Raw genomic sequence first — 16,824 nt, forward strand, 5'->3', positions numbered from 1 at the left:
CTTATCTCTTACTTATCAACATTTTTATTTTTATTACAAAGTTTCCTCGATATTCGAAAGAGAAATTGGAGAACATTCAGGTATTCATCACACATTTCTTGTAGATATATGTTCGAAAAATTTCCCTTTGGACTCAGCGACGCGAATGATATCATACCGAAACATAATACATCATAAATTTCTTCAAATTTTTTTCACTTTGATCATAAATTCATCGCTTCGACTCTTACTACTTTTTTTTCCCCCCGCCTTCGTGTGATTTTCTACTATCGCTTTTGTCGATTGAACATGAAATGAATCGAATGAATTTCGTTATGCCGCGAGTTTATGTGAAATAAATACATCTGTACATCTCGTTTTTCACGTGTAATTCGAGCATATTGAGATTCCGTAACGGGGCTCTGGTCTGTTGGCGGCGATAGTCGGGCAAGGTCGTTTGCCGGAAATATCTGTTGGGATGGACTTCTTTCTGGCTGTGCGAACCCGACCCTCCGAAAAACTTGTTCGCCCGTTGAAAAAATTAAACGAGATCCTCTTATGCGGCTTCGAACGCATGAATTCAGCCGTCGAACAGGATTCACACATTATCTTCGTTTTAGAAACGAATGAATCGACTTTTTAATGAATGGAAAAAAAGTCAGTGCTAAAAAATAGATAAGATTTCAAAAAGGCAAGTTGTCCGTTTATTAGTAGAAAGAATTTCTTATCTGATTATTATTTTATTTTTTTCCAATATGACAAATCGTCCAATAATTAATATAATTTTTATTAAACTTAAAAGGAAGATGGATATCTTTCTGAAAATATCGTTTCATTTTGTATGCCATTTTAACGATAAACAATTCGAATAATTTACGATCGGTATATATTAAGTGAAAAATTATAAATTCAATTATAATTTTAATAACCTCGAAGAATCGCGAAATAAATAAAATTGATTTTATAACCGCAAAGGAAATAAATTCACGATAGAAAGTAAAATGCATTTACAATTCCTTTCCTTGAAAATACGAAAAAAATATCAAACTTCATTAAATACAATATATTAGAGACGAAGAAAAAATACCGCGATCGGATACGAATAAACGTGCGCGCTACTTCTTGCGATTGCGCACAACTCTTGGCGCCTCGCAATCTAGATAAACGATTAGATCTCAGAATATTCAGACACGCTTGCGCGGCAAAAATGCAGAACGACGGCGGCAAAAGGATGCTGAATCGGCGAGATTAGAAAGTAAACACAGCGGCGGGGAATATCAATTTCAATTCGTCTCGACTTTTTTTTTTTTATGATTCTTAGTCTCGATAATACACGTTGCAATCTTTACGTAGGTAAACATATGGTTACCTACATTAAGCATCCTCTTGTTTATATCTTTGTCAGTTCAAAGAAGTGATTAATTAAACCTTATCTCTGATTCAATTGTTATATTTAACAAGGAAAGATTCCGCTGACGACTTTCATATCAAAATTATTAAAAGATAACAAAGGTAATGATAATTTCACCGAAGTTATGACCGAGTTAATCTTTCCATCGACATTTTTATGATACGTATAAATTTCGATTGCTAATAATAGTAATTTCGAGAACAAATATTTTATCATATTTTCTTTTCTATCTTCAAGTTTTATAATTCTTTTTTCGTTTTTATTTTTGAAATAATCTGTGCAATGAGTTTCTTTCCTAAGGTCAGGTTTATCGATCGTCGATATCAACTGAATGACTATGTGAATATCATGAATCTTTGAAGTATCGCATCGCATGAACTGGACGCAGGCGATAATGCGATAAAAAATAATGCAGATACTCGATAATTTTATGATAACGTCCAGAAATTCTTATCGAGGATATTATTGAAAAATGCTTGATTTACACACATACACACGTATTTATATATGTATATATATATATATATATTACGAAATAATATTTATTTTCTGCCTATTCAATGACTTAGGTGAACTGATTAACGGAACATTGCGAAAGTAAATTTTACGAAGAAATGGAAATATTTATCGTACTATCGTATTACCATTGCAAAAAATATTTACGATATTAAATTTTTATTCTATCTTTGTCTAATTCATATCAAGTTATAATAATAGATGCAGCAATAACATACTTGGATTTTTCATTATCTCAGAATATATTTGTAATTGCAAAATTAATTTTTTTGAAGATCAATTTCAGAGTATGAGCGTGTAATATGAATAGTAAGAGTTTCACCAAATTTGGAAGATTTCATTATGCTTGTACAATTAAGAATAAGTAAAAAATAATAAGAGATATTTATTTGCATTGAATTTAGAAGAAAAAAATAAGATATAAACTGATGTATAATAATATATTGTTCTTAAACAATTTTCTTCACGCCATTACTGCGAATGAATTTCTTTTAGGTCACCGTTAATATACAAGCTAATTCTGTAATACGATCTTAATTATGATGAGTGTTTCTCATTCCTTCAAATTTCCAGTATAATTGCTTCTTTTTCTTTCATTCTTTTTTTTTTTTACCGATGACGAATTTATTCCATTTTAACACGATTCGACGCTATAACACTATAAAACTCGTCTTAATCTTTGAAATAAAAAATAGAGATCTCACATCTTTCATTGCGAAAACGGAATCATCTTTATTTTCCAATAATTCCATCCAATTTCAAACATTCATGAATCCTATACGCTGATCTGATTATTATTGGGTAATCATGGAAAATCACGTACGAGAAAAAAATAAATAAACAGAAAGGAACGTGAGGGAAAATTTCAAGGAAATTGGAAAGAACAATATGTACAGATAATATGAAAAAAAATGCGCATCGAAAAATGTACTTTTTCGCAATGACTTTTGCGTTTTGACCTTCTTTTATCAATTCCACGTGACTCTTAATTCAGGTTGAAAATGACTGATTGCTGAGTCAACTCTTCATATGTTCTGCGATAGGAACAGTTTGGTGCTCTAATTCGTAGAACTAGCGCAATGGAGGGAAAAAAAGACCACGTGGCGGTTGTATACTTGACTTCTTTGCATTTATATATGTAAATTCGACACGATGCTCGCCGAATATTCAATCATAAAACATGTGAAATTAGTCTATTTGCATATTAATTTTTTTTTTTCTTGGATCTAAATATATTCGACGAATTACTAGTAATCTTTATTCAACATTCCAAAAAAGAGGTTTATAAGACAAAATGATGAATTATTTTGAAACATTTAAGATGTAATTTTTTTAAGATGTAATAATAAAAGTATTAAAATCTTTTATTTTTGAAAAATAAACCAATTATTAATTATATTTGTGTATATGATTCAGCAAAAAAATATTGTTTTCATAACCAATTACAATTCCATGAAAAATATGAATAGGTCTGATACTGACTCGTTCATTTATCACGATTGTAAATTATAAATGTTTCATAAATTAAGTATAATTTATCTAAATTACGTTTATTTACATATTGAAATTTCAAATCGATCGTTTTATGAATTTTCGTATGTAAATTCGAAATTCTGTTCCGATAATCGCTGCGTGATATTTCGAATATATTTATACGCGTGCGTGCGGCCGAGATTTCCGTCGAGATTTAATTAATTCTCACGCGATCAGATGTCCGCTCCTATTCGACGATATAACCGTTAATCCACCGATAAACCTGTTTCGTCAGCGTTTCGCTGCGAATTTTTAATGGGACATCGTTACGCAACGCGTGGCATTCGTCATAGAGACAATCGCGCCGTTTCGAAGCCAACTCGACGAACAGTTGAAACGATCGGTGGTCGATCATTGAAAAATTGAGCAAGAGAAAAGTGAAAAACAGAAATATCGTAAGTAAATAATAAGATAAAAATAACGCGATAATTATAGAAAAACTCACCTGTGAGTTGCCCCCGTGAACCGACACTCCTTGGCTCAGCATCTTGTGCGACATCCTCACGTTAAAAACTCACGTTCGATCGTATATTAAAAAAAAAAAAGCCTCTGGCAAGCCTCTGTGCGTATTTATTCTCGCTCTGAAAAAGAGCTACTTTATCTTGTGCTGGCTATCTGCTCTGAATCGTTCAATTCACTTTTGGCCGTCTGAACGAAACCCCGTCGTCCTCGTATCAACACGCGTGCAGACAGACTGACACATACACAAATAGTGAGCAGCGTGTCGTTGTATATATCCTAGGAGAACCGCGTGTACTACACAGCCTAGCAGGAACCAACGAATCGTTTTACTTTCAACTATTTGCGAATCAACACCGTCAACGGACGTGCTCACACTGATCCTCTTTCTCTCTTTGCCGACTTTCTTCTACGCTTTCTCCTCGCCTATGTTTCCTCTCGGCTGCTCTCGGGGGATGTGTGACTAGGCTAAAGGGATCTCCAAGGGTGGGAGATAGAAAGATATGAATAGGTGAAGTTTCCACCAGCAAAGGAGAGGGGGTAAATAGTGTATATAGGAAATATATATAGCGTGTATATATAACAGGAAAACCGAAAATCGGTGTATATCGATGTTTGGAAGTTTTTGAAATATACCGACACCACCAAGAGCCAGCGAGGGCACGCTGTTACGACGTGGAGGACCGTGTCGTTTCCGGACAAGCGTGCATGAAGGCGAAATATAAAGGATCAGTCAAGTCTCTAAGGCTGGAGAAACGTCGCGAGCGTGGAAAAGACTCGGCTAGGAATGACGATCCGCGACGTGGGAGGCCGCCGTAGCGCGCGATTCCGTCGCCTCTTTCTCCCACTCTTCGCCGGCAGTACCTCCTTCGTCCCTTTCCTCGTCGCCGACACATGCGTGCAATTCTTATACGTGCACACGCGTACATACACGCGTACAACCACGAACCACTGAACGACCTAACGGCTAAACTCCACTCGCTATAACTATGCTTCTCCCCCACCATTGTGCACACGCAACCTCGAACCCCACTGCACCCTCCTGATCACGGTCAATGCTCACTTCTCTGGGTTCTCGGACGATGTTCGCCACCTCTACCAACAACGTTAAACTACCACCACCATCGTTAGGGACAGCTTCGTTGCCACCACTTCCATCGTCCTCGTCGCGTTGTATTCTTTTTCATCTTCTTCGCTCCACTCTTCTCTTTCTTCGTCGCGTAACATCGCCTAACCAAACTATTTCCTCCCTTCCTCACATATCTAAGTTTTAATCCCCTCCACTCGCTCGTTTTCACCTCTTTTTCTTTCACCCGTCTCCTTTTTCGTCTGCGAAACCATTCGCCACTCCCATCGCACATGCCAAATCCATTTACGTCGAACGCGTTTCTACATCATTATCCACCTATTGGGCTTTGTAATCGTCTTGCATCGGCCGATGCCCACGCCACCACAGGATCAAGGTTAACGATATCGATGCCGACAGATCGCGCATCTGGCGCCGTAACGCTTCCTACGAAATTCAAATATCTTTTTTTTCCCTCTCTCTTGTAATCCATAATTTTGTGCGTGACCTATCGGAGTCGATCGATAGTTAGACGAGTAGAAAGGTTAGTAAACCGACATGAAATCAATTACAACGCAAAATCCCTGCATGTCTGGATCTGGAAGTAAACCAAAGAACACGCGGTGAAATGTGAATCGATCTATTTGCTTTTAACTCTTGCCAAAGGAGGGAAACGGTGTTTCGAACGATGCGACGATAAATATTTATATAGGTAAATTAAAGTGAAATTTTGTCAAATACATATTCTGCCTACTGTATATATATATATATTTTTTTTTCAAGAACGTTATATATGTTTGCTAGAATTAATCGAATAGAAATTTTAATAATTAAATTTTTATGCTCTTTTTTTTATGAGAAAAAGATTTATCATAAAAAAATTTGTTGAATTAATCTATGAATATATATATATATATTTCGTACATGTATAAACTCCAGTAAGGAAAATAATTGTACGACAATTTTATTGCAACATTTATTAGGAATAAAGACGCTATAAATAAAATTGACTTTAAATCAACATATGTTATATCTCATTTTACAATTTAATAGCCGTATCAATTGTATTTTCGTGCTCCTCAAATCTCGTGCTCGTTTAGATTATTTCACGTGATAAATTATCCGAAGCAAAATGAATAAAAAAACTGGAAATCATACAATACATGTTAAAAGCGCAGAATCATGGATTATTGATTCTGAAATTTCAAGGTAACTGTAATTTATTTCACTCTCTTCTCATTCTTAAATGTAAAACGAGAGAAATATTTTCCTTGTTTGAAACCGAATCAAGAATTACGAAATATATATAATATGTTCATTCATTCTTTGTCCAAACAATAAATATAGAATGTAGATACTATTTTAAGATATAAATGGATTAAAAGTCACTGGTTCCTTTGATACTTTTATGACGTAAGTCATTGATTTAAAAATTTTATTATTTATGTAACGATCAATAATTTTAATTTAGCGTGTAATTAAATTTCTAATAGTTTTTAAAAAAAATATATTTTACTTATATAATTAGCGATTTTGAAATAAACAATACTTATTTTTATTTATTGATTTAATCAATGTAAGATTATCATTATGATGCGTTATTTTTAACATGATGGATAATATTTAAATATGAAATACGATTTCGAAGTATTCAAATATATATTACTCAAAATATTTTTATATGAATTGCCATTATTAAATATTAAAAGAAAATATTGATTATAACTTATAAAGAATATACTTTTAATCTTAATACTTTTTTTACGAAATTTATTATCTTTAAATTTTGATTTCAGATATATATCATTATTCTTTAAATATTGTTTTCTTAAAAATCTCTAATTTCATCACAAAATATAAAGAAGAATTATTAATTTTCTAATATTTAGACAAAATCCATAATTATTTTTGCAAACTATCATTATTAAATCTATATAGATATATTTATAACTATTATTAACGAATAATATAATACAAAAAATAATAAGAATAATCATATAATACAAAAAAATGAATCTTTTCTTGGCAAACGTGAAAAAATTCAACTTATCGCATATTTGGAGATCCACAGATGGATCTCTCCATTTAAATGTGATTTGAGAGATCCTACTTCCGGATAAAATCATAAAATCGGTTTAAATGATTTTTATTGAAATTCATACCAACCGGTCTAATTTATTTTGAACGAAATAAAGTATAATCGGGATTTTCCTGTCATAACTTAAACTTGGTTCTTCAACAAATAAGTATTCCCATCGTGATAGGTGAATCACGCAATTTTGCATATTTTCCACTTCCCGTTTCATTGACATCACAGAAATAATCATATGTGCACGTGTCAGCAGTCAAGATTAGACAATTTTATGATCTCATCGTTATTTATTTCGAGCCTATTACATTCTCTCAGGGATCAGGGTTAATAACATCGTTGACACCTTGCCGTCGAAATATGCGCAGATTAAAATGTCGCATCTCAATTATTTTCTTTTTTTTCTTTCTTCTTTTTTTTTTTTTTTTTCTTGTTTTTTTCATTTTGCCTTTCCTACATCCATCACTTTGACACTGATGTCTATGTCATTTTGGAATGCACGCAATATCGTTTTACGCGTAATAAGCAGCTTTTGTTAACAATATCGATAAACGTGTTACATCGTATGACGATGTATCTTTTCGTTCTTTTGTCGGAATATATAGTCTGAAACTTACGAGGAAAACATTGAAATACATTTTTATCTTTCATGAAAAAATTAAAAATAATTTTGCGAAGTTGCAAAAAAGATTATTGCAAAGATCAATACAAAAAGTGGACGATGTGTAGAAAGTGCAATAAATATACGTTCCAATTTTCCTTCGCAACCAATAACTTGCATAAGAAATACGTACGATACTCATCAGATCGGATCAATAGATATTCTTGCGTTAAACGTTCCCGCGTAATAATCTCGTTTCCGTTTCTTCGCGACGAGATTTCTCGCGATGGAATCCTAGAGAATCCGGCGTCCGTTCAACTGGCGTTCGTCAAATAAAAAATTAAAATCGAAACCGGTCGACACGATCCTTAATTACATTTATTCGAATCGAGTCGTTCAACCTCCTCGGTTTAACGTTCGCGTAATCGAAGTCGTATGCTCGCGCGTCTCTCGTCGCCTAATAATAAATATAATGCGGGCACAGGTCGAATCTGTAATTAGAAACGAAAGAACAAATTGTGAACTTTGGTTATTCGTTCGATCATCGTATAAATTGGTTGATATCCATTTGCCCAATTTGTGATCGGGGTTAAGGGAATCGTTGACTCCTCTTTTCGAATAAATTGCCGCAGACGTCTCTTTCACCTATGTCAATTACCGAATCAGCTGTCGATGTGCCTCAATCCGATTGGCGCATTAAAATTATCGAGCAGTATAATAAGGAGTTGTGTAACCATGCGATTATTATATAATTAATTTTTTAATTTTTTTTTTTTATATACACTTGATCGTCTAGGTTTTGCGAATTTAATCTGCGAACGAGACAAACAAAGATTATTTTTAACGCCGAGACGCGTGCTTCGCTTTTTTTAGAGATCAATGTTTTTGTGGCCTCGATGCGGTTTCGATATCGAAGTTTGAAACTGGTGCATCGGTGGTGACATAATGTTTATAAAGAAATAATACTTTTGTATTTAATGAATAAACTGCGGATGTTTGTCCAAAATCAAATATTTCTGAATATGAGCAAAGAAATCGAGCTTAAGTAAAGATTTATTTCATTTTTCTAATATAACGTAGTGTATCTTAAATTATCTTATTCCATATTTTTAATTTTTTTGTGAATTTTCAAATTTTGCATAAATATCTATCAGTCTCTTAATAAGTTTTTGAAACGAAACTAATTTGATTATTCATTTAATCTAAAATAATTATACATATAAAATATATAAATATCTATTTTTGAACTTTTAAATGCGATAAAAAGTTCGAACAGTTCACTTCAATCAATAAGTAATTTTTTTTTCTTCTGTTAATTTCCATATATTTTTAAGTTTCCCAATATTTCAAAAAAAAACGTAACTAAAAGTCATATTTTTCATTAATCACAATATAAAATCAACCAGAGACAGCTAATATAATCATTCACTTTGAGAAATATTCTATGTTAAGTAACGAGATAAGAACTTGTTTCAAGGAACTAACTTGTTTCAAGGAAAAGAAAAAAAACTATGTAATCCTTTCTGATAATAGATAAAAAAAAATATTCAGATAACGTGGAAGAAAGGATTTGAAAGTTCGTATGGAAATAAATGTCGGGATACAAATTATTTATAATTTATCATTAAAGATTAACCATAATTCGTGAATAAATATTTTAATAAAAACACACACTTTTATATATTAATTCGAATCTTTATCTCGAATCATATTTTAAAACATTACAAAATGTTCAAAATTTCAATTTGAATTACGATTAAATCACTACATCAAAAAATATCTTAAGGATAACTCTTTATGAATATCAATCATACAATCGTTACTCAATGTTCTTTCGCAGGTAAAATATCTTTCCTTTTGAGGTCCAAATAAAAAATCAACACGAATTACGTGTCAATTGTATTAAAACGAAAAATGTTACTATTTTTGTATTGCGTCATGTCTTTTCATATGCAAAAACAGCATGAAGTTGATATGACATTTCTTTTATGCGCAATACTATTACATACTACATACTATAGTTACATACTATTTATACACACGTTGGTATCTATGATCATGGTGTTCTGTCTCAAAAATGTAAAACATTAACGACATGTGTCACATTTGTAACTTGTGACGTGATGTCTCGTCCTCGAATGCCAAAACCAATTACTTATCTCTAGTTTCTTCTATTCATTCTTCTATTCATTCTTACATAATTGTAAAATTATTAAAAACCAAGCGGAAATATCAATAATGCTCATTATAATCAATGGCGCTGATTATTTTCATATGTCGATCTTATATGTATATGAAATTAGAGAGATATCAAGGATGTCAATTATATCAGTACTGCGTCTTGTCCCCGGTACGGTGATTAAATTAAAGTGACAACATTGTTCTCTTATTAACTATAATCACTATAAATTCAATATATGATTATGCATGTGAGATTGTTCACGGCGCATATTTTCGTGTGGCGTCGTGTAAAAGATCGCGCGACAATCAAATACGAAACCGTCGACCAGTGGCGCAGCAAAGCTTTATCACGGCAATACGATATTGCGCTCAAGATTTGAACTTTGCGACGCTGATATCGTAGGTAACGTGAAACTACTCGGCTAGCTCTGTTTCGCAACGTGTTCACAAGGAAGAAAATTTTCCACTACGAGGCCAATCGCCAGGATTTCGCTGAGCTTTGTACTTATTTGGTTTCCTTCGTCACTACGTTTAACTGGTATGATCCTGTTTGTCCTCAGTCGATCTTTCTATTTCATTGTATTCGTATGTCATATGGTCGTTGAAACATTCCATAGATTTAATGATAAAGGAATGAGAAGAAAAAAATGAAGTGTTGAGGATCTACTTCCTTGTGTTCTAGTTGAATAAATATATAGGTTAGGAATAAGATGTATGTGACCTCTATGTGGTGCATTGAGAACACAGTTTTGATGTTATATATCGCGGGAATATTAGAATTTTTATATATAATATTTTTTTTTGTAATTTATATTTGAATGGAATAAAGATTGCTTGACAATATATACATATATATATATATCGTACTTATTGAAAATAAGTGAATGATTGTTGACTCCGATGTGACTATTATATCGCTCGAAAGATATTTAAATTATGTTTATACTTAAAATAAATAATTATATGATTATATGACAGAGTAATTAAGGATCATAAAATTTAAATTCGTATAATCTGGTACGTGATTAATCAGTACTTCATTATAATTTTATATTTACATTTATCATGTTTATTTACATTATTATAAAGATTGAAGATATTCTTTTTTTTTTTGACATTTTCATAAATTATACGACATTATTATCTTTTAATATATAAATAAATCCAGTATAAAAATCTGATAAAATTCTAATATATATTCTCAAATTTTGTATGAACATTTTAATTGACTGCTTCAATTACTCGTCCATCAGGATTGTTTTTTCATATCAATCGTACTAATGTTTATCCATATGGATAAGTAATAAACAACAATATTTTATACAAACAAAAAATCACAGCCAAACAAATATTACATTTGAATATATTAAAACGTTCAATTTATCAAAATATCAATTCATATTATATGTTTTATAAAAATAATGTATCTTTCAATCTGATAATTATCTTATCAATGTTAGTAAAAGACATGATGATTTATCAATCCAATGATGGATTGTTCAGTGATCAATGAATATTTAAGATGTTCAAAAATCGTGCAAAATTCAAAAAAAAAGTGAATGTTGAAGGCGCCTTAATGTCGCAATCGATGTTTACTGGATCTGTATATAGGTCGCAATAAGATAGATGGACGATGATGACGCAGATGCATGCAAAAAATTTGCGAAAGTATTACAACGATATTGGTCCTTCGCCCACATGATCTCTCTTGAATTGAACACGTGTGTACATCCAGGTCAGATTTGGTTAAATCGCTTATTTCTAGGATGAAAACCACCCTTGGTACAAAACAATTTGTCCTTGAGCCTTGAACTTTGTTCTCAATGGAGAAACCGTGCCATAATGTGTTCTTCTATGACGCTGTTTACTTACATTGCATCACTTCAATTTTTTCCCATCGAAGACGAAATTACGTTAATACATATATATGAATTCTGAGTGTAATTCATATATTTATATCATATATTTATATCATACATGATATAAATATATGTTGCTATTTTTATATAGAGCGTTATGTAAGATCCATCAAAAATATCAAAAATTATTTTATATTTCTTTTCTCTATCTACCATTTTTCCTAATGCTAATTAAGAAGAGAAGATTGTTTAATAAAAATTAGTTTAGTAAAAGTTTAGTATGATTATCGATCGTAGAAAAATATTAGTTCATTTGAAAGAATTTGATCTCTTTGAATCATTTCCTTCTTAGTTATTTTTAAAAATTATTTTACATATATATATTTGTCTTCGAATATTGTAAATAATAATTTACATTACAAATTTTGTATTTGAAATTACCGCCAAAATCGATTATTGAAATTGTATGGTTTATAAATACTCTTTATACATCACTTCTTTCAAGTGTTATTACTTGCTTTGCATACAGATTGTACTTCCTACGCACAATATACTTCAAGACTTCAATTGTATTATTGTCACTTATGAAAATCATTCTCAATTGATTAGTCTTCTTCTTATGATTTATTGCTGTTATTAATGGATAGCAGAGATTGATCAGCAAACATTAATTAATTTATTACTAAACTAAAGATAAATAAACTCTATCCACTGATTTGAACTAGGATAAGCATCATTCTTATTATATTGCAATCAATAAAAATATAGTTTTATCCATCATTTAATCAGTGATTTAATCATTTCAAGTCAATAATAAAGTAATATTGTGATATATCCATTCGATAATAAGTATCTAACAATATATATGGAGAAATAGATTTCTAAAAATTGATTATTTGATTCTGATTTGACTGACTTTTCTGTATCAAAAATAAAAGCGAGAATGAAAATGAAATAGAATAGATCATTCTTTAGAAATTAAAATTAATACAAAATTTGATATAAATATAATTATTATATCATTTTATTCATAATCTTAATAATTCGATATTAATACGACCATATTGATTCGACTTTTATCTTGCATTGATTCTTGATATAAAACTTTCATTAATTTTTTACATTTATACAGTATATTACATCGGCGCGATAAAATTCAAATATTAATAATTATAATTCAAAAATTGTTAAGGATTAAGCGATTCGTAATTATAAAATCTATAAACTATTTTATAGATGGTATCTTACTGTTTAAAAAAATTCAGGTATTTAAAAAATACGTGTAAAATTTCATCATTTGTTTTTAAAACATATTTACATCTCGTATATGTAAGATTTTTATTATATTATTAAAAGTTAGAACGTGAAATTAAAATGCCGAGGAACTATTATGCAATTCTTCGTACGATTATATAACGTACAATTGAAACATTTTCGTATTACCACAAATATTGACAATTAATAATTTTATGTATGTGTAAACAATTATTTCAAATATTTTAACAATTGAATCTTTTATTTTTTATTATGGTAAAAAATATGTAAGAAGTTTATTGTATTCATTACATATATTTTTGAAAATATAATAAGTATGTAATATATAAATGTATATACAAGATAAGAATGAGAAATCACAATAACTATTTAAAGTTATTGAAAATTTCTTGACAATTGCGAGTTTACGCAACAATTACAAGAAGAAATATTAAAAAAGGAAATTATAAACTTCAATTCTTTGTACTTTTTGTAGTTTTCAATTTTTTTATTTCACATAATAAAACTTAATAACGCGCTATCAAATCGGGCAAGGAATAATCGATTCATGATAATTATAATTGGCACTTAAATATCGTTTGCTTGCTCTGTTATCTTTATAAAATATTAACGAAAACGCAGCAGCACGTGCTTATATTGCAGTCATAAACGTGACTTCATGTTATAGATATGCCTGTACGAAATTCGACCTTGTATTCTATCTATCGCTTGCGTGGTTTTTTCAATTTTAATGCGTAGATCGTGGTTTCAAACTTTTTTTGTAGATAAATGCTAATAAAATTTTTTTTTCTATATTATTTCACTATATATATATTTCACATTTAAATCAATTATTAATAAATTAATGCTTATCATTAATATTTTTCATATCTTTCGATAATATACGATAAATAAATTCCAAAAATACTATTTTTAATTCTAGAAATTCGCTAATGTAAAAGTTATATATTATATGAAAAGCTTACTGTTAATCTAATATTTAATAAGAATAATCGATGTTTACAGATAAGTTTTATCATCTGTAGTGATAACAAGAAACGGATATCTATTCTGATTCGTTGATGGGACTGTAGGTAATGTAGATTTTTAGTTTTCCATGTATATTTCAAATGAAATATTAATTGTTAATTAAATTTTTATTTATTAATATGAATCTTTGGACTTACTACGTCTATATCTAATCCAACAATCTATTAATTCAAATATTCATGTTAATAAAATGATTTCCTAACATTAAAACTTATATTTTTTATAATCTAATATCTAATTTGGAGTAAATCGATATCTCAATAAATTACTAAATAATTTTTTAAAAGACATATAAATTTAAAAAATATATAAAAAGTTAAATTTAATATTATTATATGATAATAATATTTTAATATAATAATTTTTAATTATAATAGTAATCTCAAAATGTCAAAATGAAATTGTAATTTTATTAAGTAAAAGTATTATAGATTTTTGGATAGTTTAATAAAAAATTAAAAATTATTAATTACTACCTAATTATTGAAATTATCGAAACATAACCTCTAAATAATATTTTCTCGTTGCTTTTCATTTTTAAATAATAAAAGATTAACTTCTCTACGCGATAGATATTCATTATACGTAGTTAATCAAATTCATGTAAATGCATAATCAGTCGAACGAAGAATTGATCGAACGAAGTACATTTCTAATACAAAAGCATGGAAGTCTTGCAAACGTTGTGGCAAACGTTCAACCGGGCCCCTTAGGCCTTCTTATCTTGGGAGGGGACCAGGCCACGCGAGGCCTCTCGAACCCTGAGTACATTTCCTGTCAAAAGTATACGATGTTTTTTAATATAGATCAAAAAGTTCTATTTTCTAAATATTGCGACAATATTTCGAATTTAAAATTCCTAACTTGTTCTTTCTCTATCAGAGAAAAGTTGAAAACACGTTCTTTCCTTTTACGTCATTTCATGGCCATTTCATGTTCTCATTATGTCACTATTTCCATTCTTATATTTTATTCGCATAAGAGATTTTACATTTTGCTGCAAAAAAAATTTATATTAAATTTATATAATACATTTTAATATTTTACTAAAAAAATAAAATAAAATTTATATTTTTATAAAATATAAAGTATTTTTATGTTCTTATTGTAATAGAATTTATTTTGGATTAAAACCTATATATTATTTTAAAAATAAAATCATTTATCATTACAATTGTGTTTATAATTCTAGTCATGCCGATTAAATAAGATTAAAATCAATTTATATTTATAAAAAATATTTGATAAAATTTATTTATTTTTTATATTAAAATTATTGTGATAGGAATTGCGATGTATATATCTATTATATTGAAAATTTCTTGAATGGAAAAATACATAAATAATGGTATACTTAAATTATGACACGAGAAATCTTAATTAAGAAATTTTGGTATTTTTTGATTAAGTTTTATTGAAAAAAACCAAAAATAAAGAGATATAAATAATTATATGATTCCATATTTAAATTATTTCATTAAATGTTACTTAATATGCAATAAATATTTCTACAAATTATTAAATGATCCGGAATATAATAAATCTAATTAATCGAAACTAATAAAAAAAACGAGAATGGCCTTCGATTTAGTCTTCTGAAAGATGCAATCTGGTTTTTAGGCGCGGCTATGAAGCGTCTACAAGACGGTGGCAACAGAGTGCTTCAGTGGAAATTTCCATTGCAGTTGGCATGCTGTGTGCTATAACTGTACAGTCCATTATAAAAGTAGCAGTTTTCTTATATTAATTATTATAAGTATTATAAAAAATTGTTCATTATTCTTTATAATATAAATATTATATTTTTTTTTAATATATTTTTTATAAAACTGAGTTTTTAAAACTATAGTATAATTTTTATTCCAAATAAATCAATAAAATAATTTTATATTGTTATCAAGAAATACAAAATTTCTCATTTATAATTATTTATATATGGATTATATATATGGAAAAATTTATATTTAAGATATATCATTTATATTACAGATACAATATATAATTGCGATTTTATTTATTTATTGATAAGTAGATTTCTTTTTAATCGACTCATATGGAATTAAATTCTGATCGCATAAACAAAAAAGTTGATCTAACAATATTAATCTAACAATATTATTTATAGTATTTAAATTGTAAATGAAATAAAAATATATATAAATATATCATTTATAAAAAAATTAATAATTTTTATTTATTTTTGTAACTTAATAAATTAGTAATAAGTAAAATTATATCATTTTTTTGAATTAACATATTAATCATATTAAATAAATATATTAATAATTAAAATATAAAACGATTGCAATTAATATATATATTAATATTTATGTTCTGATATATATGTTATCATTTTTTCTATTCATTTTTTTATTTTACTTTTTTTTCTAATTTTTCAATTTTTCCATATGTTTTAATTTCTCCAATCGTTTTGTTTTTTCTTTATTTTTTTTTTTCAATTTTTATTTTATTTTCTCATTGAATCTCTTTCTTTATTTGTGTTTTTTCATTTCCGTTTTTATCTCTATCATTTCTTAATAAACACTGAATATTTCCTAAAATTTGTTTCTTTTTTTTTCTTCTTTCTATCTTCTTTTCTTCTATACTTGTTGTGCTATTTTTTAAATTTTAAATTATTTATTCATATATTCGAAAAATTCTTTGATCATTTTTTTTAAAAATATTTATTCTTTTTCTTCTCGTTTTTTAATAAAATTTTAATACAAATTTTTAATACAAGTACTAATAGTACTTGTATCTTTTGCTTAATATAATTGCTTAATATAATTCAATTTAAACTTTTGTTCTTTTTTTCTTTTTCTAAAT

General features: G+C 28.8%; 1 protein-coding gene and 2 long non-coding RNA genes across 3 annotated transcripts in view; 1 reads left to right on the top strand and 2 right to left on the bottom strand.

Annotated features, from left to right (window-relative positions):
• Positions 1-5,269, bottom strand: part of LOC107994803 (proton-coupled amino acid transporter-like protein pathetic) — a 35,787-nt gene extending 30,518 nt beyond the window's left edge. Inside the window, exon 1 of the mRNA XM_062080947.1 lies at positions 3,885-5,269. Within this exon, the coding sequence (XP_061936931.1) occupies positions 3,885-3,938 (54 nt within the window). The 5' untranslated portion in view covers positions 3,939-5,269. The remainder of the gene's footprint in view (positions 1-3,884) is intronic.
• A 2,054-nt stretch (positions 5,270-7,323) lies between these two features.
• LOC133666862 (uncharacterized) lies at positions 7,324-8,786 on the bottom strand. The gene is made up of 2 exons (XR_009831621.1): positions 7,848-8,786; positions 7,324-7,665 (listed from the first exon to the last, which is right to left on the bottom strand). It is a non-coding gene; the product is annotated as an uncharacterized LOC133666862 (long non-coding RNA).
• A 161-nt stretch (positions 8,787-8,947) lies between these two features.
• Positions 8,948-16,229, top strand: LOC107994804 (uncharacterized). Its single transcript, XR_001765395.3, has 3 exons — positions 8,948-10,373; positions 13,975-14,042; positions 15,619-16,229. It is a non-coding gene; the product is annotated as an uncharacterized LOC107994804 (long non-coding RNA).
• The last annotated feature ends 595 nt before the right edge of the window (positions 16,230-16,824 follow it).

This window comes from Apis cerana, linkage group LG1, assembly GCF_029169275.1.
Source record: "Apis cerana isolate GH-2021 linkage group LG1, AcerK_1.0, whole genome shotgun sequence".
Classification (NCBI taxonomy): Eukaryota; Metazoa; Arthropoda; class Insecta; order Hymenoptera; family Apidae; genus Apis; species Apis cerana.